This window comes from Podarcis muralis, chromosome 16 (genome assembly GCF_964188315.1).
Source record: "Podarcis muralis chromosome 16, rPodMur119.hap1.1, whole genome shotgun sequence".
NCBI lineage: Eukaryota > Metazoa > Chordata > Lepidosauria > Squamata > Lacertidae > Podarcis > Podarcis muralis.
The window spans coordinates 12005361-12027864 of NC_135670.1; the positions used below are offsets into that span (position 1 = coordinate 12005361).

Below are 22504 nucleotides of genomic sequence, written 5' to 3' on the forward strand. Positions count from 1 at the left end.
GAGACACTTCCGGGTCACGTGGCCAGCGTGACATTGCTGCTCTGGTGAGCCAGCGCAGCACACGGAACGCCGTTTACCTTCCCACTAGTAAGCGGTCCCTATTTATCTACTTGCACCCGGGGGTGCTTTCGAACTGCTAGGTTGGCAGGCGCTGGGACCAAACAACGGGAGCGCACCCCGCCGCGGGGATTCGAACCACCGACCTTTCGATGAGGCTTTTACCCACAGCGCCACCCGCGTCCCCCTTTTTAATATATATATAGGTTTATCATCTTATTTAGAAAAAAATAGCTTTTCCCTGCAAGCCGGACAAATGGTCTTATCCGAGGGATGGCAGGTTTCACTTGTCTTTATGGACTTCCAACAGGCAAGAGGATGGTCACAGAGGAAACAGTGGCCTAACCCAGCTGGACTTTGCTTATCCCACTCTTTTCTGCTGCTGGATTTACAGGATCCCAAAAGCAAGCCATGTTTAAGGCACTCCTGTTGTTGTGACTCAAGGAGGTGTGGCTTGGTTTCTGACCAGGTGTTTTGGACAGGTGCACGTCCTTCACTTTCTCCCCTCCCCCCCCCAAAGTATTCCAGGTGGAGTGCAAATTATACTAAGGCTACATGGCTTGAAACACAGCAAGGTTGTTCCCTGCTATGTTTCAAGTCACTTTCTTACACAGCTGTATGACGAGAGAGTGGGGGATGTCTTTGCCCCTATCCATTATCTGGTTTGTTCCCCTGCACCAAACGCTAATGTTCTCATCTGCATACGTGCAAAGGCTGCCTGAAGCTTAGCTGTGGCTTCAGTTTTCTAACTGGATGTAAACCGGTTTGAGGAACAGGAGTGTTTCTCAAGAAGCCACAGGATACTGACGCTTCAGGTTACAGACTCCACTAACCCAGAAATAGTACCTTGGGTTAAGAACTTTGCTTCAGGGTGAGAACAGAAATCGTGCGGCGACAGCAGGAGGCCCCATTAGCTAAAGTGGTACCTCAGGTAAAGAACGGACCTCCAGAACGAATTAAGTACTTAACCCAAGGTACCACTGTATTTGGCTTCAAAAAGGGGGTGGGATCACCTTAGAGCGGGAGCAAGCAGTCATGTGAACATAGCCTAAGATATTTCAGAGTGCTGTTCTCTAACAGGGCTGGGGAATTTGTGGACCTCCTTGTATGGCCGGTGTTCAGGGACAAAGGGAGACATATCCCTGCAGCATCTGCAGGGACCCACAGATCTCCCAGAAGCTGCAGACTTTCTTGCTGAGGAGTCAGACCAGGTGCACGGTTCGGAGCGTCCTGCTGGAGGTCAGGAAACCACTGAACTCAAAGCTGAGAGCATAAGCTTGCAGAAGACCCTTTTGGATCTATGGGGCCACAGTCTATATCAGCATTTCTCAAACTTGGGTCTCCGGCTGGTTTTGGACTACAATTCCCATCATCCCTGACCACTGGTCCTGCCAACTAGAGATGATGGAAGTTGTAGTCCAAAAACAGCTGGAGACCCAAGTTTGGGAAACAAGCCTAGACCTTCACAGGCACCTTCCCCTAAGCAACTCCAATGCTTCCCACAGGACTTGCCCAGTCCAGGAAGTGCACCTGAATGGAAGTTAGAGAATCGAGGGCCTGTCTTCAGGCAAACGGCTGGCCCTTTAAGATGTAGTGAGTCACAAAGGGGTGGAGTGTGGGAGAAGTTGGCCTGAGGGGAGGGGCTTAAAAAGGCTCAGCCTGCTTTCCACCTTTGGCCACACCCACACCATACATTTAAAGGGCTATGATACCACTTTAAACAGTCATGGCTTCCCCCAAAGAATTCTGGGAACTGTGGTTTGTCAGGGATACTGAGAGTTGTTAGAAGACCCCTTATTCCCCTCACAGAGCTCCAATCGCCAGCATTCACTGTGGAGAGGGACTGCTTGTTAAATCACTCTGGGAATGGTAACTCTGTGAGGGGAAGTGAGCCGGGAAAAGTCTGGACTTTTACAAGGATGAGACGTGGGCCAAGCGTTCCTACAATATTAATAAAGCCACAAAGCTGGCTTAATAAGGAAAAAAGAAGAGCGGGGCGAGGGGAGCTATCTTTTCCATCTATTCCACTACCACCCCTTTCCTTCTCGGAGCCAAGGAAGAAACAGAAGGCAACTGAATTACACGTTTATTACATATGTTAAAAAAAAGAGTTAAGGCAAGAAAAAAAATTACATCCATAGGAAGGAAATAAGAAATAAAAAGAGAGGGGCTCTAGGTTATCTTCCTGCCACAACCTCACATGGGCAGAACAAAAGCCCCCCTTCCCCTTTTGCTCTTTGCACCCGTCTCCCAAAGCAGCGAAGGACCTGCCTCCCAGGATTTTTTAATTAGCCCTTTTGTTGCATTGCCTTCCCAAATCTGTCCACTGCTTCCCTGCCCCCTGAGCTCCTCACCCCATAGAAAGGGGAGAAGGATGAGAGGGAGAAACATACACAGGTTGTGTACATACCGTAAGATCTAAAGTGCACGATTTCCCCAAGAGAACCCTGGGAACTATAGTTTGTTAAGGGTGCTGGGAATTGGAGCTTAGAGAGAGGTAAACTACCATTCCCAGGATTCCCGGAGGCGAGGGAGTCATGCTATAAATGTACAGTGTGTATGAAGGCCTGGCTCTCCTTTGGTGAGAAAAGCCTTGGTGGATCAGTCCCACGTATCCACATGGTAAAGTGCACAACATCCACCAAAGAATCCTGGGAGCTATAGTTTGCCCTCTCATAGAGAAATAGTTCCCTGAACCCTCAACAAGCAACAGCACCCAGAATTCTTTGGGGAAGTCATGTGCTTTACATATGCAGGCAGCTGCGCTCCTCTGGGGGAGAGTGGAGGTGTTTTCCCACAGGTTTTCCCCTCACATGTTCCATCATTTTCATTTTTTTAAAGAGGAGGATCTTATATTTAAAATAGCCCTTTTTGCTTCCTTCCCCTTTGCGGGGGGGGGAAAAGTATTGGCGAGCAGGGAGTATGGGAGATCCCACCCTCCCTACATAGTGCATTAAAAGGAAAAAAAACACAAAAGAGGCCGCCATCAGCTGCCATCCTCCCCGTCTCGCCCCCACGACGTGTGAGGTGCGCATGAATGCATGTTGGTGGTGCCAGGGTTGCCTGATACTTTAGCCTTCACCAGTCACTCCTCCTCCTGCAAGTCTTTCTTCCAGCTTCAAAAAGCACAGACCGAGAGGTTGGGAGAAGACAAGTTGCACTTAGTTAATGAATTAAAAAAAAATTAGTTTAAAAAAATAAAACATTTGCTCTTTTTGCTTTTTTTTTTTTTTTTTAAGGAAAGGGGGTGGGGGAAGCCAAGTGCCTTTAGTGTGTGTTTTTCTTCCATAGGCTCTGCCCCGTGACACACTTTTTAACAAGCCCTGGGACGGCAGGAGATGCCCCAAAGATGCCTCCCGTCTCTCTCGCGCGCGCATGTGTGCGCATGCGCACATCAGCACTGCGGCCACTGCCGGGTGTCCTCCTCCAAGTCTCACAAGACGGTCAGGTCTTCTTCGGGAGGGGTGGGGCCGAGGGGAGAGCCAGGGGGGTGCCCGTTGCTGACGCTGCCATCCAGCTCTTCCTGCAGGTAACGGCGGATCTCCTGAGGCAGGGTGAGGCCCTCCAGCTCACACTCGCGCTCCAACTGGGCTGCCAACTGGGGAGGGATGGGGAAAGGGAGAAAGGAGAAAAGCGGGAGGGGAGAGAAATGAATGTGCTCCGATCTCTGCTACGAGTTTCACAAAACTCAAGGGGTGGCGCGACGCACGCCCGCTCCACCGCTTCCATCAGTGGCAGAGAGGCTTTCTCATACGTAGCACCGCTGCTCACCTTCCCCGTCCGCAGAAGTCAAGTGAATGGCAAGACTTGAAGGAGCACGCCAGGTCCCACTGGGATTTGTGAGAATCGGGGTGCGGTGGTGGTGGTGGCGGAAGTGGGGCACGGTGGGCAGGCACAGGAGGCGGCAATTCCCATTTCGCCTCTGGTGGCAAAATGGGATGGGCCACCCTTCACACACAAACACACAGAGTGAGAACGAAGGCTGCTGAAAATTTGCATCTCAGGTCTCTATGCAGGAGGAGTTTGGATTTGGATTTGATATCCCGCTTTATCACTACCCAAAGGAGTCTCAAAGCGGCTAACATTCTCCTTTCCCTTCCTCCCCCACAACAAACACTCTGTGGGGTGAGTGGGGCTGAGAGACTTCAGAGAAGTGTGACTGGCCCAAGGTCACCCAGCATGTGGAGGAGCGGAGACGCGAACCCGGTTCCCCAGATTACGAATCTATCGCTCTTAACCACTACATCACACTGGCAGGGGGTAATAATTAGGCTGCCATCCCTTTGGCAGGTGGGCAGCTCCTACAGCATGGAGAAGGGCCATAAGCTCGGTGCTAGCACATCTGCTCTGTGTGCGGAAGGTCCCAGGTCCGATCCCTTGCCAACTCCAAGTAGGGCTGGGAAAGACTTCCTGTCTAAAACCCCAAAGAGCTGCTGCCAGTCAGTGTGGACAGTACAGAGCTAGATGGACCAACGGTTTGGCTCAATATAAGGCAGCTTCCTATGTTCCTATTGGCAAAGGGGCATAGCTCAGTGGTACAGCATCTGCCCTGCATGCAGAAAGCCCGAGATTTGATCCCTGGCATTTCCAGGTAAGGCTGGTAGAGACGCCGTTCCTGAAACCCTGGACAGCCACTGCTGGTCAGTGTTGACGATACTTGGCTAAATGGACTCAGCTCCCGATCTTTTTAATTTTCCTCTGGCAGCCCATTTCTGCTTGTGAACACACGCAAAAATGGGAACGCTCCTGAGGCCCGAGAACTTATAGCCAGAATCAACATACAACTCGAATTCATAGAAGAAAAGCAACGGTTAGCAAACACAACTACGTACACAACAGAAACCAATCCTAAACCCTCTGTAACACCACCCATTCTTAAAACCCTAGAAACAGAAGATTTGGAGCCTAAAACACAACCAGGGAGGGAGAGAAGGACCCACGCTCTCAGGAGCTGCTGGAGTCAGTGGGAAGGCTCTTCACGCTGTTCAGCAGATTGCAAACGCTTTACAGCTTGGGTAGGAAGCAAGGCCACTTGGAAGCGCTTCCTCGATGGCCTCAGCCCGCAGGCTGCCTGCGTGTTAACACTTTAAATTGGCTCAACAATGGGAGGTCTTTGGCGCTGGCAAGCGCAGAAAGTGCTCTCCGGCTGGGTGGCTGCCAGGTGACGGGAAGAGGCAGCCGCTTTATGACTTGGCAACCAGCCCTAGAAGGTGGAAGCAGCAGCCTTAAGCCTCCCTTTTTTGTTTTCCAGAGGCCACAGGGCAGTGGTGGCTGGGGCAAAAGCGGGCAGAGCAACTAACACAGATTTTCACCTTAGAGCAGGAGGTTCGTCTCCACACAAAAACACACACTCATACCCTGCCCTCTTTCCTCCATCCGCACAAACAAGAGGCATTCTCAGAGCCCAAGAGCTCATTCCAGGCAGGAAAAGCCCTGAAGGAGGGTGTGAAGCCTGGGGAGACTTCTAAGGGCCAGAAAGAGAGGCTTGGAGGGGCGTATTTGGCCCCTGGGTTCCCCATCCCCTGTCCCTACAGCCATTCTTGCAAAAGAAAAGGTCTTCTCCCATGTTTCCCTAAGAAAACAACGCAATAAAAAGCTGCGCAGGATCAGGCGAATGGCCCATCCAGTCCAGCATCTTTTTCTCAGAGTGTCCAACCAGATGCTTACAGGAACCCAAGAGGAGGACCCGAGTTCAAGAGCAACTCTCCCCGCTTGCGATTCCTAGCAAGAGGTATTCAGAAGCACATTACCGCCCTCAACAGGGGAGGGGGAACATAGTCATCATGGCTAGTAGCCACTGATAGCAACCCCCTCCATGAATTTTTCTAACCAGTCTTTCAAGCTAGTGACCGTTGCTGTATCTTCTGGAACAGTGAATTCCAGACATTACATACTGTATTTTTCGTCCCATAGGACGCTCCGTCCCATAGGACACACCTAGTTTTTTGGGGGAGAAATAAAGGAAAAAATTTTTTCCTTTATTTCCCCCCCAAAACCAGGTCGGGGAAACCGAACCAGGTCGAGGAACAGCGGGATGGCGGCGCTGCGCCTCCTTGCTGTCCCCCGAGCTTGTGGGGCTGCCCGATGTCTGTCCGGTGCGCAGGGCGCTCTGCTTCAGGGCGCCCCTTGCGCCGGGCGGCAGGCTGCTATCCGCAGCCTAGACAGCCCTGCGGGAACTCCCGCAGGGCTGCCTAGGCCGCGGATGTGTTCCCGAAGCGCCGGGCACTCTGCTTTCAGTGCGCCCGGCGCTCTGGGAAGCAGGCTGCTATCCACAGCCTAGACAGCCCTGCGGGAACTCCCGCAGGGCTGCCTAGGCTGCGGATGTCTTCCTGAAGCCTGGAGAGCGAGAGGGGTCGGTGCGCACCAACCCCTCTCGCTCTCCAAGCTTCAGCGAAAGCCTGCATTCGCCCCATAGGACGCACCCAGATTTCCCCTTCATTTTTGGAGGGGAAAAAGTGCGTCCTATAGGGCGAAAAATACGGTATGCGCTGTGTGAAGGAGGACTTCTTTTTTGCCTGTCCTTAATCTTTTAGCTTCGTTGCACGACTCCACGTTCTCCATTCTGAGAGGATGAGAAAAGTTTCTTCCCACCTACTCCCCTCACAGGGAACTACATTTCCCAGAGTTCCCTGGGAAGAGGGCTTGATTGTTAAACCAGCCTAGAGATTGTAGCACCGGGAAGGGGGAAGAGTGAGCCTCCTAACAATTCTCAGCACCCTGAACAAACTACACTTCCCAGGATCCCTCTAACCAGGCAAGCAAGAGACATTATCACAGTTCAAGTAAGCATTCGACCCAGACAAAAGCATTTGTAGAGGTTATTGAGCAGAGCCAATGTATAAGGGGATTATGGCCTAGGGAGGAGGCGTGGGGAAAGGGAGTTGCACAGGCCTCAGTTGCCCCTGGGGGGGTCCCAATAACCCCCTTCCCTGCCCAAATATACATTCTGGAATTTTTCCAATGGACAACTTGAAAAATAAAAACCCAGGCTCAGTCAGTAAGAGCATGAGACTCTGAGATTAAGAATTGTGGGTTTGAGCCCAGAAGCATTTGCCGCACTCACCCGTGGCTCTTCGTCCTCAATCAGCTGTAGTATCCCCTGGTGCCCTGCCAGTAGCTTCTCTTGGCGCCGTTTCTGGGCTTCCTCAAGCTTTGGGATGGAAGGAAAAGCAGAGTCAGTGAAGCAGGGATAACGTTAACATAGCTGTTTTTTCACCAGTTCGCTCAGACTTGCAAGCTACAGTGTTTCCTGGGGGAAATAAGGCCTGCCCCTCCTTGGTCATGCCTGCCTTTGATGTTTCCAGGTCGGACCCCTGTAATGCACCCACACTTGGAGATGGTCCAGAAACTTTAATGAGCTGAGGAAGCAGCGGCCAGAACTTGTGTGTCCAGGGCTGGCAGGATGAACCATTCTTAGGTCATAATTGGATTGCAATTTGTTTCCAGGCTCATTTTTATATATATAAATAAAAAATGCCAGTTTTGAATGTTCTAAATTTACAACCTGGGAATCAGGGTTATCGCAGGAATTGTCTCTTTTTCTACATACATGTGTGGGATTTGTGCTCAATGTGAAGCTCTCTTTGCTTTTGCTTTGCCAAGAGTAACACTGTTTACGAAGTTGAGCAAAAGGGCCTTTTTGGTGGTGATGCCTACTCTATGGAGCAGCTTCCCAGGAAAGGCATGCTGGGGGCCCTCTTTTGCCTGCTTATAAATTGACCCTTAAGATTTTGTTACAACTGGTTTTAACTGGGGTGGGTTGTGTGGTTTTTATGTTGCTGCACAGACCACCCTCATATTTTTTTATGAGATAGCAGTTGTTTAGTCATTTAGTCATGTCCGACTCTTTGTGACCCCATGGACCAGAGCATGCCAGGAACTCCTGTCTTCCACTGCCTCCCACAGCTTGGTCAAACTCATATTCGTAGCTGTCCAAACGTGTTTATATACTGCTATCCACTGAGATAACAGTATATAAACACTTTTATGAATAAAAAGACAATCAAAATAGCAATAAACACAAAGGTTTTTTTTTAAAAAAAAATCCATTAAAAATGTTTTCGGGTTATGTACTAAATAAATCAAGAAATGATAGCAATAACACTTTCATACGTGAAAACAAATTAATGTGAAAAGTTCCCAAGCAATAATAAAAAAAAAATTCTAACCAACACTACTGTTGTATGTTACTTGCTGTGCATGTTGAAAATGACAATAAAGAATTACAAAAGGAACACAAACACACAGATTCACATGCAAAACAATTTCAAATCCAATACAGTACTGCACAGATAAAGAATGGGATAAAATTTTCTCCACTTAAAAGGGTCATTGAAAAATGAAGGTCTTCAATAGGTGCCAAAAAGATGACAGAGGTGGCTTGCCCAAATCGAGGGAGTTGCAAAGTGCAGGTGAGATTTCAAGAGTGCTATCTGGACTCGAGCCAGCGTGGTGTAGTGGTTAGAGTGTTGGTCTAGGACCTGGGAGATCAGGGTTCAAATCCCCTACTAGACACAGCTTTGAGGTTTGGGAAAATCCAGCCAGATGGGCAGGGTATAAATAAATAACAACAATAATAATAATAATTATTATTATTATTATTATTATTATTATTATTATTATTATTATTATTATTATTATTTCTATAACCAAGTGGTGTGTGTGGGTGTGTGTATAAAATTAAAATTCATTTTATTTTAATGTCCAATTTATAAAAGTAAACGGACACTGTATGCCCTTGGGCCAGTCACCGCCTCTCAGCCTAACTTACCTCACAGAGTTGTGGTAACTCCTGGTTTTACCCTCACAACATGTGGTGCCTTGAACTCCTTGGAGGAAGGTGGGATAGAAATATAATAATAATAATTGAAAAATGAATAAAAATGGGAATGGGAAACTCACCCTGCGAATGGAGTTCACCGACTCGGTGATATGTCTCCTGTTTATCTCCGTCAGTTCCCTGAGGGAAGACAAAGAGCCTTTTCAGGGTGAGAAGATAAGCCCCTGTTTCCACGTAAAAAACCTCCTGTCCTCTCCACACAAACAAGCACAAGACACTTGTCGTAAACCGTAAGCAGAACCGGCAATCCCACCACCTCTCCAAGCAACCCAGGTTGGGGTCTTCCAGCTCTGGTGAGATGGGCCTTCAAGAACGTGGCCCGACGCTTGAGGCCCAGCAGCTCCCATGCCCTTAAGGGTTTGCCCCTTAAAAATTGTGCCAGGGGTGGTAGGTGCCCATTGGGGCTGCTATGGCAGAAGGCAGGAAGACCAATAATAAGTGGAGCCAGAGCCAATGATAAAAGGTAAAGGTAAAGGTACCCCTGCCCGTACGGGCCAGTCTTGCCAGACTCTAGGGTTGTGCGCTCATCTATGACAGCTCATAGGCCGGGAGCCAGCGCTGTCCACAGACACTTCCAGGTCACGTGGCCAGCGTGACAAGCTGCATCTGGCGAGCCAGCGCAGCACACGGAACGCCGTTTACCTTCCCGCTGGTAAGCGGTCCCTATTTATCTACTTGCACCCGAAGCTGCTTTCGAACTGCTAGGTTGGCAGGCACTGGGACCGAACGACGGGAGCGCATCCCGCCGCGGGGATTCGAACCACCGACCTTTCGATCGGCAAGTCCTAGGCGTTGAGGCTTTAACCCACAGCGCCACCCGCGTCCCCCGAGCCAATGATAGATACAGCCTAATCATCCTGGCTTTGCATCCATTCTCCTCCCTGCTGAGGGGAGCAATGCCAAGACTAAGGAAGAGAACACAGAAAGCCAGTGTCACCCACTGGACTAGTCTGTAATGAAGAAGGCATGCAATGCGTACAACATGGGTAGGCAAACTAAGGCCCGGGGGCCAGATCCGGCCCAATCGCCTTCTAAATCCGGCCCGTGGACGGTCCAGGAATCAATGTGTTTTTACATGAGTAGAATGTGTGCTTTTATTTAAAATGCATCTCTGGGTTATTTGTGGGGCATAGGAATTCATCCATTATTTTTTTTCAAAATACAGTCTGGCCCTCCACAAGGTCTGAGGGACAGTGGACCGGCCCCCTGCTGAAAAGGTTTGCTGACCCCTGGTGTACAACATGGGGCTATCTTTGAAGATGACTTGGAAACTACAACTAATCTAGAATGTGGCAGCTAGACTGGTGAGTGGGAGCAGCAGGGAAGATTCTTTGTTTTTTGTTTGTTTGTTTTATATTTTTTTAATTGGGTTTTTGTTAATTTTATACATATAAAACATAACCATTTCAGACATTGAAATACAAGGTTCTTTTGAACCTTCGGACCTCCTTCCCTCCCTCCATGGCTTCCATGTTTAAGTTTAAATTTGCTGCATCTTTTACCATTATACATCTATTATATAACCATAATTGCCATAAATAATTCCACATTACAAGTGTCACTACATCCCTGCCAAAGATTTTAACTGTTTGCAGTGGTCTTTTAAATAAATTACAATTTTACTCCAGTCTTTAGAAAATTCTTTGAGATAAAGGTTCTTCGGACGTATGGTTAAGATGGTGGTCTAAGACAACAACACTAGCAGGGTTGTAAGAAGACTTGTAACGATAACTGCTCTTACCTTTTTATATTTATTTAAAAACTGTGACATTCTGAATGAGTGAAACGTAAATTGGAAAATGTATAAATGCTATGATATAAAGATTAATTTTGAAAACCAAGAGGTGGGAGGGAGGAAAGTCGATAAGCCCTAAGAGCAAAAGAAGTACAGTGGTACCTCGGGTTACATACGCTTCAGGTTACATACGCTTCAGGTTACAGACTCCGCTAACCCAGAAGTAGTGCTTCAGGTTAAGAACTTTGCTTCAGGATGAGAACAGAAATCGTGCTCCGGCGGCACGGCAGCAGCAGTAGGCCCCATTAGCTAAAGTGGTGCTTCAGGTTAAGAACAGTTTCAGATTAAGTACGGACCTCTGGAACGAATTAAGTACTTAATCCGAGGTACCACTGTAATGAGGATAATGAGGATGTGTTTAAATATTATAAAATGAAAACTGAATAATTTTTTTTTTAAAAAAAAAAAGATGTGGTCTAAGACACTACTATGAACTTGAGGATACTGTTTCTCTCCATTTATCTCAGTTTAGGTTTAATTTTGGTTTATATTTTTTTAAAAAAGAAGATCATGCCTGCTTTGATCTTACAGGAAAAGCAGCCCTAGAAAGCAGTCGGAGGAAACCAACGCATCCCTGAGCCAATTCAACTCACACGTCCTTTTTGCTCTTCCTCTCCCGGGATTTGGCTTCCGTGATGCTGTTGTGTCGTTTCCGGTCCAGGATTTTCTGAAGCTCCTTCTTCTCTCTAACCAGGGGTGCAGGGAGGGAAAGAATGGGCGTGGGCTCAGTGGCAAAGCAGAAGGCCCCAGCTTTAATCAGGGCTACTTCCAGGTAGGTCCGGGAGAGACTCCTGTCTAAAACCCTGGAGAACCACTGCCAGTCTGTGTAGACAACACTGAGCAAGATAGACCGACGGTCTGACTTGGTATAAGGCAGCTTCCTAAGTTACTATTTGATTAGGTATTTCATTCAGAACAATGAGGACTAGGAGCTTACTTTAGCAGAGCAGCAGTGAAGCACCTGCTTTGCAGGCAGAAAGCAGAAAGCCCTCCGCTGGGAAAGGCTCCAGTTTGAAACCCAGAACAGCTGCTGCCACTTAGCGTAGACCAGAGATGGGGAGCCTTGACTCCAACTCCCATCAGCCTCAGCATGCATGTCCAGAGGTCAGGCATGATGGGAGCGGCAGTCCAACAACCTCAGGAGGATGGGAAGGTCCCCACAAGCACAGAGCTAGGTGGACCTCAGTTTGACTCTGTCTTAAGGCAGCTTCCTATCAAAAAGGCAGGCAGCGTCTGGAGGAGGTGGCACAGCCCCTGAGAGTCCCCAAGAGAGGCTGCTGCTTCCTCTCCCATTTCGCCTTACGCCAGTACTCACTTTTCACTCATCTCCTTCAACTTCTTCAGCTGGGCAGCCTGGCAATCCCGGGCAATCTCTCTCAAGCGCTGCTGGGCCTGAGGCAAGGATGGGGGCAGCGGGGTGGGAGAGAAATAGGGGCAGGAATTAATATTCCTCTAAAATGGGCCCAGTGTGTGTCTGTTGTTATTATCTTCTGAAAATTGATATACTGGTTGATTGTAAACAAATAAACAAATCCCAGAGTGGTTGACAAAAATAATAAAACAATGCAACAGTTAAAAACAACTGTTTTTGCTTGCTTGCTTGCTTGCTTGCTTTACTTACTTACTTACTTACTTACTTACATATTGCACTAGCCAAAGGCCATGGCAACATCCAAAGAAGGATAAAAGGGGGAAAAATACAGCAGTCGCTTTATGTGCATACTGCACATAATCTAGAATGTGGCAGCTGGACTGGTGAGTCCAATCCACCAGAATTTATTATTACACAGAATAAAAAGTAATTCTCAAAAAAAAAAAATGTGCAAATTAGAGTCCCCATTTCAATTGGCTGCTAGCCCATCTAGTTCTTTCTTCCTAATCTTCCTAGCTGCCAGGGCGTCGAGGGCCACCTTATAAGTCACAGAGTCATCAGTATTACTCAATAGCCATTTCACCCTCTCTGCTCAGGTTAGATTTATTTCCTTCATGGAAAGAGATATTATTATTATTGTTATACAGTGGTGCCCCGCAAGACGAATGCCTCGCAAGACGGAAAACCCGCTAGACGAAAGGGTTTTCCGTTTCGGAGGCGCTTCGCAAGACGAATTTCCCTATGGGCTTGCTTCACAAGATGAAAACGTCTTGCGAGTCTCACCATTCCCCCCCCCCCGCTTTCCCCCCCTTTTTCAAAGCCGCTAAGCTGTTAATAGCCTTTTAACAGCTTAGCCACTAAGCCTTTAATAGCCGCTAAGCCGCTAAATCGCTAATAGCGCTAATCTGCTTAGCTGCCTAATGGGGTTGCTTCGCAAGACGAAAAAACCGCTAGACGAAGAGAATCGCGGAACGGATTCTTTTCGTCTTGCGAGGCACCACTGTACAGTGGTTCCGCTCCTTCCTCCTGGGCCGTGTTCAGAAAGTGGTGGTGGGGGATGAGTGTTCAGACCCCTGGGCCCTCACTTGTGGGGTGCCTCAGGGTTCCGTCCTCTCCCCCATGCTTTTTAACATCTATATGAAGCCGCTGGGAGAGATCATCAGGGGGTTTGGACTGGGTGTCCATCAATATGCGGATGATACCCAGCTCTGCCTCTCTTTTAAATCAGAACCAGTGAAGGCGGTGAAGGTCCTGTGTGAGTGCCTGGAGGCGGTTGGAGGATGGATGGCGGTTAATGGATTGAAGTTGAATCCTGACAAGACAGAAGTAGAAGAAGAAGAAGAAGAGTTTGGATTTGATATCCCGCCTTTCACTCCCTTTAAGGAGTCTCAAAGCGGCTCACAATCTCCTTTCCCTTCCTCCCCCACAACAAACACTCTGTGAGGTGAATGGGGCTGAGAGACTTCAAAGAAGTGTGACTGGCCCAAGGTCACCCAGCAGCTGCATGTGGAGGAGCGGAGACGCGAACCCGGTTCCCCAGATTACGAGACTACCGCTCTTAACCACTATACCACACCTGTTTTTGGGGGACAGGGGGCGGGCTGGTGTGGAGGACTCCCTGGTCCTGAATAGGGTAACTGTGCCCCTGAAGGACCAGGTGCGCAGCCTGGGAGTCATTTTGGACTCACAGCTGTCCATGGAGGCGCAGGTCAATTCTGTATCCACGGCAGCTGTCTACCAACTCCACCTGGTATGCAGGCTGAGACCCTACCTGCCTGCGGACTGTCTCGCCAGAGTGGTGCACGCTCTGGTTATCTCCCGCTTGGACTACTGCAATGCGCTCTACGTGGGGCTACCTTTGAAGTTGACTCAGAAACTACAACTAATCCAGAATGCGGCAGCTAGACTGGTGACTGGGGGCGGCCGCCGAGACCACATAACACCGGTCTTGAAAGACCTACATTGGCTCCCAGTACGTTTCCAAGCACAATTCAAAGTGCTGGTGTTGACCTTTAAAGCCCTAAATGGCCTCGGCCCAGTATACCTGAAGGAGCGTCTCCACCCCCATCATTCTGCCCAGACGCTGAGGTCCAGCGCCGAGGGCCTTCTGGCAGTTCCCTCATTGCGTGAAGCAAAGCTACAGGGAACCAGGCAGAGGGCCTTCTCGGTAGTGGCGCCCGCCCTGTGGAACGCCTTCCCATCAGATGTCAAAGCGATAAACAACTACCTGACATTCAGAAGACATCTTAAGGGAAGTTTTTAATGTGTGATATTTTAGTGTTTTTTGGTTTCTATGGAAGCCGCCCAGAGTGGCTGAGGAAACCCAGCCAGATGGGCGGGGTACAAATAATAAATTATTATTATTATTATTAACATTTCTATACTTTCACCTTAGGATCACAGAGCAGATTACAGCATAAAAACACAAAACCCTTAAAACAAAATAATAGCTCTCACCTATGGTTTAAAAGGCCATAGGTTGTTTAATTAGAAGAGGAATGTTTTCACTGCCACCTAAGGATACATAATGAAAGGTGCCAGGGGAGCATCCCTGGGGAGAGCATTCCACAAGTGGGGAGTCACAGCAGAAAAGGCCCCGTTCTCATGTTGCCACCCTTCAAACCCTTTGTGGAGGAGTCACACAAAGAAGGGAGTTTTTAATGTTTGACATTTATTGTGCTTTTAATATTCTGTTGGGTACGAGCAGAACCACAGGAGCACAGATTTTGACATGAGGACAAAACTTGGAATCCTTTCTTCCTTCCTTCCTTTCTTTCTTTCTTTCTTTCTTTCTTTCTTTCTTTCTTTCTTTCTTTCTTTCTTTCTTTCTTAAAAAAGGCCGAAACTAGAGCTCAGCACTACAAGACACAGAACCACCCGCTCAGACATCTCAAGGTCTTTGTGCAGGGAACAGGGATGCTGAATCTCAGGGCCGCCAGGTGATGTTGTGCTACAGCTCCCATCATCCCCAACCATGCTAGCTTGGGCTGATAAGAGTCTAACAACAACATATGGACACCCACAGCACCTCCGGCTTAGAGCCCACTATTTGAAGCCCCGCCCTGCCTTTAAACACCTGGCGCAGGTGCTCTCGCTTGCAGTCCCTCTCCAGCTGGTACTGAAGCTCCCGCAGCTGCAGCAAACCTTGCATCTGGCACTCCTGATCCAGCTCCAAAGAACTTTGAGACCTACAGCGGGAAGGAAAAGAGCCGCATGTCAGGAGGCGCAAGTTGGCAAGAAAGGGTTAAGACTGCCGAGCACAAGCTCAAGCAGAACGGGGAGCACACAGTAAAAGTCAACAAGGAATGAGTAATAATAATAATAATAATAATAATAATAATAATAATAATAATTTATTATTTATACCCTGCCCATCTGGCTGAGTTTCCCCAGCCACTCTGGGCGCCTCCCAATCGAGTGTTAAAAACAATACAGCATTAAATATTAAAAACTTCCCTAAACAGGGCTGCCTTCAGATGTCTTTTAAAAATAAGATAGCTGCTTATTTCCTTGACATCTGACAGGAGGGTGTTCCACAGGGCAGGCGCCACTACCGAGAAGGCCCTCTGTCTGGTTCCCTGTAACCTCACTTCTCGCAATGAGGGAACCGCCAAAAGACCCTTGGCGCTGGATCTCAGCATCCAGGCTGAACAATGGGGGTGGAGACGCTCCTTCAGGTATACAGGACCGAGGCCGTTTAGGGCTTTAAAGCACCAACACTTTTAATTGTGCTCAGAAATGTACTGGGAGCCAATGCAGATCTCTCAGGACCGGTGTTATGTGGTCCCAGCGGCTGCTCCCAGTCACCTGTCTAGCTGCCGCACTCTGGATTAATTGCAGTTTCCAGGTCACCTTCACAGGTAGCCCCACGCATGCACCACTCTGCCGAGTAACCAAGCAGGTGGAAGAGAGTCGGGGGTGGGTCATATACCACCCCCCTTTTCCCTCCCAGTAAAATCCTGCCTCTTGGGTAAGTTCAACGGCAACTGCTACCTATCTAGGCGAGGGGGGGGGGAGCCCTACAAGTAGGCAGAGCCAATCACAGACAGAGCCAACACACACTTCTGCTTGTCCCAGGCCCAGAAAAGAAGGGCTCTGAGCAGTTTTCTGCTTTCCCCATGCTTTCTAGGGAGGGGTCCAAGCAGATTTGCCTCTGCCCTGCCCCTTTGTCCTACCCATCGACTTGTCCATTCCTCTTCTCAGGCCATCCCAAAACCGGCCTGCACTCTGCTTATTCCAGTCCCCATCCCTGGACAGGGATCTGGCTGGCTCTAGCTGCAAAGAGCAATAGAACTGTAGAATTGGAAGAATTGGAAATGCCCTGCTGCTTTCCTCCAAGAAAAGTCATGGTTTATCACTGAATTGGACTAAACAGCAATTCTGCGGATTTCTGTTTTTTTTCTTTGGGGAAAGATGCAGAAAACCTCTCGGACAAGTGAAGTATGGCTGAGCCCTCTGTTAGCGTGCTGCAGCAAGACTTTCCCATGAAGGCAGCTCTCCCGCTTCTAGCCACAGACACATGAGCCCAAGCCAGTCTCTTCTCACCCTTCCTGGCTGCGCAACCGGCTTTTTTCCCCCTGGGAGAACTGGGCACTCTGCTTCTTGTTTTGGCTGCAGATCTTCTTCATGTGCTTCCGCCGGAGCTCCTTCAGCTCACGGTACTGCTTCTTCAGCAGCTTCACAAAGGACTTGTGCTGGCGCAGCTCCTCCAGGGACTGGGGGGACACTTCTGGAAGATATCCCCCAAAACACCCACCCAGGCACAAGAGGTTACAGAATATTGTAATCCCTGTCCAACAACAAGGCGATGAGAGAGAGCACGTGCAGTGCAAGGCAGTTCCCACCTGCCCCTGTCCACACGTTTTCAAGTTTCTCTCTGGAGTCATAAGGTCTAGGAACTTGATTCCAGAGAAAACTAAAAATGGCCGCCTGTGGTTCCACCATAAGGCAGGTTTATTTTTTAAATCCACAGTAGCAGTTCAAGACTTTTCCTTCCCCCACTTGAAAATTGATGAGGGTCTTGGAAGATGGGTTAATTACCATATTTTTCCGTGTTAAAACTAGGGGTTTTTTAAACTAAAAAATTAGGTTTGAAATTAGGGCTCATTTTATACATAGATAGTGCTGAGGGGTGTTTTCTTAATTTTGAGTCCTCAAAAATAGGGGGCGACTTATACATGGGGGCATCTTATACACGGAAAAATATGGCATTATACAAATAAAAAACATTCACAACTTATATTTTCACAATAGATTTTTTCCTAACACTGGCATCAAAACCACCATTGCATTATGAAAATCTCAGAATCTAGGACAGGGACTTGTTAGCCTGTGTGATAATTTATTTATTTGTATTTATAATTAGATTTATATTCTGCCTTTCCTCCAAGGAGCTCAAGACGGCACACACTGTTCTCCCCTTCCCTATTTTATCCTCACAATGACCCTGTGAAGTAGGTTAGGCTGAGAGAGCATGACTGGCCCAAGGCCACCCCATGAGCTTCACGGCCGCGTAGGGATTTGAAGCTGGGTCTCCCCAGTCCTAGTCCAACACTCTAACCATTATGCCAGACTGGCCCTGCCAGGGCAAAATGGCCTCGGTCTCCATTAGCCGAAGAAGTAAGTCAAGCACAAGAGTCAAGGACATAAAAAGTTCAACTGGGCTGCAACAGACAACCCTGAATGGGGCTTGCAGGCCCACAGTTTAAGAAATCAGTGATCTAGAGCAGCTGTTCCCAGTTATGGGTCCCTAGATCAGTGTTTCCCAACCTTGGGCCTCCAGCTGTTTTTGGACTACAACTCCCATCATCCCTAGCTAGCAAGACCAGTGGTCAGGGATGATGGGAATTGTAGTTCAAAAAAAGCTGGAGGCCCAAGGTTGGGAAACACTGCCCTAGATGTTGCTGCACTATAACTCACAGTGGCCCCAGCCAGCACAGAGGAATGATGGGAAATGTAGTCTAACAGCATCTGGGCATTCAAGGTTGGGAAAGGCTGGTCTAGAGGACCTTTGGATTCTATCTTCAAGGGTGTTGGCACAACAATGTCTTCTTACCTGCAAGGATGCTGGCAATCAGATCGTCCCTTTGCACTACAGGGTTGAGAGAAGGCATGAGAGAAAGAAATGAGAAACAGGAGTTAAAATAACGAAAGGGGCATGAGGGTATCCTTTTAGAAGCTTGTTCTTAAAACATGGGTCCAGGAAAGTATGGGGAAGTAGTGGGGCACATTCCCAGAAAATGTACCCACTGCAAAGACAGCAGTTGTGGCAGCAGTAACCCCAACCGCATAAACCCCAATTGTGTTTTCCTAGAACTTGTTTATTGCTAGAAGGCTGCTACTGGCAGTTCTTGGGAGCGGACAGATCAATAATATTAATATTAGTAAGCATTTAATAATGAATATGCCACTTACTTGCCAAAATGCCTTCTAAAGGCTTTACAAGGATAAAATAGATTATAAAAAGTATAGCCACACGTGATTCGTTGTATTGAGTTAATTGGCAGCATGAAGAAAGCAATGGGAAGATAGGCATTATAAAGTCCGTAAAAGTAAATAAATACAGAATAAATCACTTCCATCAAAACACTGAAGAGAAGCATCCACAATTAAATTGTACAACAACCCACCCACCCTTAAAACAGTCAAAAGCGCAGGTTCAACTCAGGAGATCAAGAGAATGCTTTTCTAAGCAGGTGTGCCTTCAAGAGCCGGCGGCATGCCAATACTGATGGGTCCTATTACAGCAAGGAGAGCATTTCGTGACACTGGTGCCACCGGTGGAAAAGCCCACCCCTGCATTACCACAAACCGTTAATCACCAGGCCACAGCAACACAGGGGATCTTCCCAGCATAGTTCAGGGGAATGTGTCTCCATTGTTTGTGGGGTGGGGAGGAAGCCGGGGGGGGGGGGAGGGGAGAAAGAAGACCCCCTGTTGCTGTAAGGCTAGAGGTAAAATAAAAAGGGGTAAGCAAAAAACAAAACAAAACAAAACAAAACAAAACACCAAAAGAAAACCCCAGCCATTCGCAAGTAGTGGAAGGAAAACCTGAAAAAATAGAGGAGGAACTATAGCTCAGTTGGTGGAGCAGGAGATTTCAGAGTTGTGGGCTCAAGCCCCACGTTAGGCAAAAAAAAAATAAAAAATGCCTGCATGTAAACTTGTCTGTACACTAGACTAGCATATCCGAGTTCAAGGACATATTCAAGGCAAAAAGAGGGAGCACAGCAGGGCTGTTGAGGGGTGAGGCCTAGGGAGAGTTTTGCAGGACATACGTAGAGGCCTAAAGGTAAAGGTAAAGGGACCCCTGACCATTAGGTCCAGTCATGACCGACTCTGGGGTTGCAGCACTCATCTCGCTTTAGTGGCCGAGGGAGTTGGCGTACAGCTTCCGGGTCATGTGGACAGCATGACTAAGCCACTTCTGGCGAACCAGAGCAGCACACGGAAATGCCATTTACCTTCCTGCCGGAGTGGTACCTATTTATCTACTTGCACTTTGACGTGCTTTCAAACTGCTAGGTTGGCAGGAGCTGGGACTGAGCAACGGGAGCTTACCCCGTCACGGGGATTTAAACCGCTGACCTTCTGATCGGCATGTCCTAGGTTTGGCAAGTCCTAGGCTCACAGCGCCACCCGCGTCCACATAGAGGCCTGGAGGGCTGCAATTGGCCCTTGGGGCCTGAAGTGCCCTGTGCTTACTTTAGATCTTACCTTGACTGGGAACTACGCTGGGGCTCCGGGTTGGGGGGAGCAGAGGAGGTGGGGGCTTGTGTGCCTCTTCAGTGGGGCGAGTGGTCACGCCAGAGGAACTTCTTGACACCGATGTCCGTGGCTTCTCTGCATTCTCCTGCTGGTGAGGAGAAGTAGCACAGTGGCAAATTCAGAAGTGAGGGGTCCCTTCAGAACAGTCACACCCTCACCCTTCTAAGATTGTACAATAATATTGCAATTATACAACTGTAATATGAAGGGGGTACGTTGCAGTTATTGCTGCCATGTGTTGCCTTTCAGCTAGATCTGCTATTTTCTGTGTATGTACAGTCATACCTCGGGTTGAATGAGCTTCGGGTTGAGGGCGTTCGAGTTGCGCTCCGCGGCAACCCGGAAGTAATGGAGCGCGTTACTTCCGGATTTCACTGCTTGCGCATGCGCAGACACTCAAAATGACGTCACGTGCATGCGCAGAAGCAGCGAAAAGTGATGCGTGCGTGCGCAGACGTGCCATCGCTAGTTACGTTTGCTTCTGGATACGAACGGGGCTCCGGAACGGATCCCGTTCGTATCCAGAGGTACCACTGTACATGATTTGGAGTGCTCCAATATCTTCTCTCAGAGGGACTTGCGTTTGGCCTGAAGCTTCGTTGTATGTAACAGAACTTGTACACCGTTCTCTTGAAAATGAAACGACCCTAAATGCTTAGCTTTGGAGCAGGCAGTGGCTAAAAAGATCCCCTTTCATGCTGATTGGGCGGCTGTAGGATGCTGGAGACAGAGACCCTGCTGCAGAAATAGTAAGGGGTCCTTGACCCTGGACCGTTACATCACTGGCAAGGAGGGAGCTGCCTGCACTTCCATAGGATTTATCCCTTGTCCCGCCTTCTTAGCAACAGGTGAACCTGTCTTTTCCCAGTTTCACACAGGGTTCTTTCATAAATCCATTTTCTGTCTTAACCTGTAACTTTTAATAATCTCTATTCTTCATTCAACTTTTAAACCCACCCTTCACCACAAGATGCCAGGGTGGGTTAAAGCCATTTTTTAAAAAATATTAAAATTAGTTTAAAAGAAACACTATTATTTACTCTGAAAAATAAATATATATTTTTTTAAAATACACTCGTTAACATGCCAGGCTGTATCCAAGTCAGTTTTATTCTGAGGAGACTCACTGACATTAATGAACCCAAGCTAGCAGTGTCCATTAATTTCAATGGGTCTACTTTGATTAGGACCAGCATTGCATACACCCTTTTTTTTTAGATATTATGCCCTTCTAATACATATATATATATATTTAAGTAGAGGATTCTATGGCAGAATTCAGAGAACTATGAAACCTGGGAGGTAACTGCGATCCAACCCACATGGGGAGGTCCAACGAAAATGAAACCCTTCCAGCCCCACATCCGCTTCCCTCCCTCTGTTTGCCATGGCTGCCCTCACCTCACTCTCTCCTATCAAAGCCACAAGCTGCTTGGCTCGCTGGTCCATTAAGCTGACGTGTTTAATGGGGTTGATCAGAGCCTCTGCATAATCTGAGGGGAAAAGAAGATCCATTAGTTTGAACACATGAGGAAGCCTGTTTGTCTCTGTGTGCATGCTTGCACAACTGAACTCGACCCAATGAAATTAATGGACCTAAGTTCATCACCGCGAGACACAAAAAAAATAGGATATGCACATCCCAGTCTCCAAAGTTGGACTTAAGACACAGATTCCTTAAGACATACTAGCCCTGCTAAAAGTATTTTTGTTTACACAAGCCTATCCAGACATGTAGAATGTTCACATGTGTTTTAAATCTTGTTTTCAGCTTATCATTGATTTGAATTATTTTTTTCTGCACTTGCTTCAGCAGCACATATACTGATTTTAATTATTATTTTTTCAATCATTTTAGATGGCCGATTTAAACATTTTTTTAAACTGCTAATTTTATTATTGGTTATTCTCATTTGTAAGCCACTTTTAAGGTTTTATTACAATCCAGAGGTATATAAATCTTTTGAAATAATCAGTCCTACTCAGAGTAGACCTACTCAGAGTTAGCAAGTTAATGCACATGGCCAACTAGGTCCCTTAATTTCAGCAGGGCTACTGAGAGCACAACTGTGTTCGATACAAGGAATTTAATAAATGAATAAACGTAATAGAACACAACCCAAAATTGGGTAAGAGCCCTCACCCCCCCAAAAGAAAACCCATACGTAAAGTGCTACTAAAATGTATCCAGGAATAAAACACAACTTTAATCTCACAAAAAATGTGAAACACATAACAAAGAGGTGGATAAAATTACACAAAAAGACAGGAGGCTGATACAGCGTCCTAGCAGCAGTCTGATGTGACTAAGAATGAACAGATCTATACTGGAGACGAAATGTGTTTCAAACCCCAAGGGGTCTTGAGCAGGGCCCAAAACACATGATCAGGCACAAGCAGAAAGATACCACCTTTTCACATCAGCTCATATAGCTTCGTATTCTCCTGGTGTGCACAGTAGCCTTCTAGATATGATAGGTCAAGCTAATCTTATCATCGATACAGATCAGCCCAAGTGGCTAACTTTCAGCGACAAATCATGTGTCCCCATCTGCACTGTATGAAGAGATATCATATCACTTTAAACAAGCATGGCTTTCCCCCTCAAAGAATCCTGGGAAATGTAGTTTTCTTGGTTTGGCACAGAGAGTTGCTAAGAGAAGCTGTTCCCCTC

The 22504-nt window shown here is 47.7% G+C and overlaps 1 protein-coding gene across 2 annotated transcripts in view; it reads right to left on the reverse strand.

Annotated features, from left to right (window-relative positions):
- Positions 1-2126: 2126 nt before the first annotated feature.
- PLCB3 (phospholipase C beta 3) overlaps positions 2127-22504 on the reverse strand; it is a 70928-nt gene continuing 50550 nt past the window's right edge. Inside the window, exons 24-33 of one of the 2 annotated variants that reach the window (XM_028709200.2) lie at positions 21232-21323; positions 19780-19915; positions 18119-18154; positions 16609-16792; positions 15140-15251; positions 12007-12083; positions 11285-11377; positions 8959-9016; positions 7121-7207; positions 2127-3655 (exon numbers count right to left, since the gene is read on the reverse strand). In XM_028709200.2, the coding sequence (XP_028565033.2) occupies positions 3491-3655; positions 7121-7207; positions 8959-9016; positions 11285-11377; positions 12007-12083; positions 15140-15251; positions 16609-16792; positions 18119-18154; positions 19780-19915; positions 21232-21323 (1040 nt within the window). In that variant the 3' untranslated portion in view covers positions 2127-3490. Of the gene's footprint in view, positions 3656-7120; positions 7208-8958; positions 9017-11284; positions 11378-12006; positions 12084-15139; positions 15252-16608; positions 16793-18118; positions 18155-19779; positions 19919-21231; positions 21324-22504 lie in introns of both variants that reach the window. The other variant, XM_028709199.2, reaches the window with a different exon arrangement.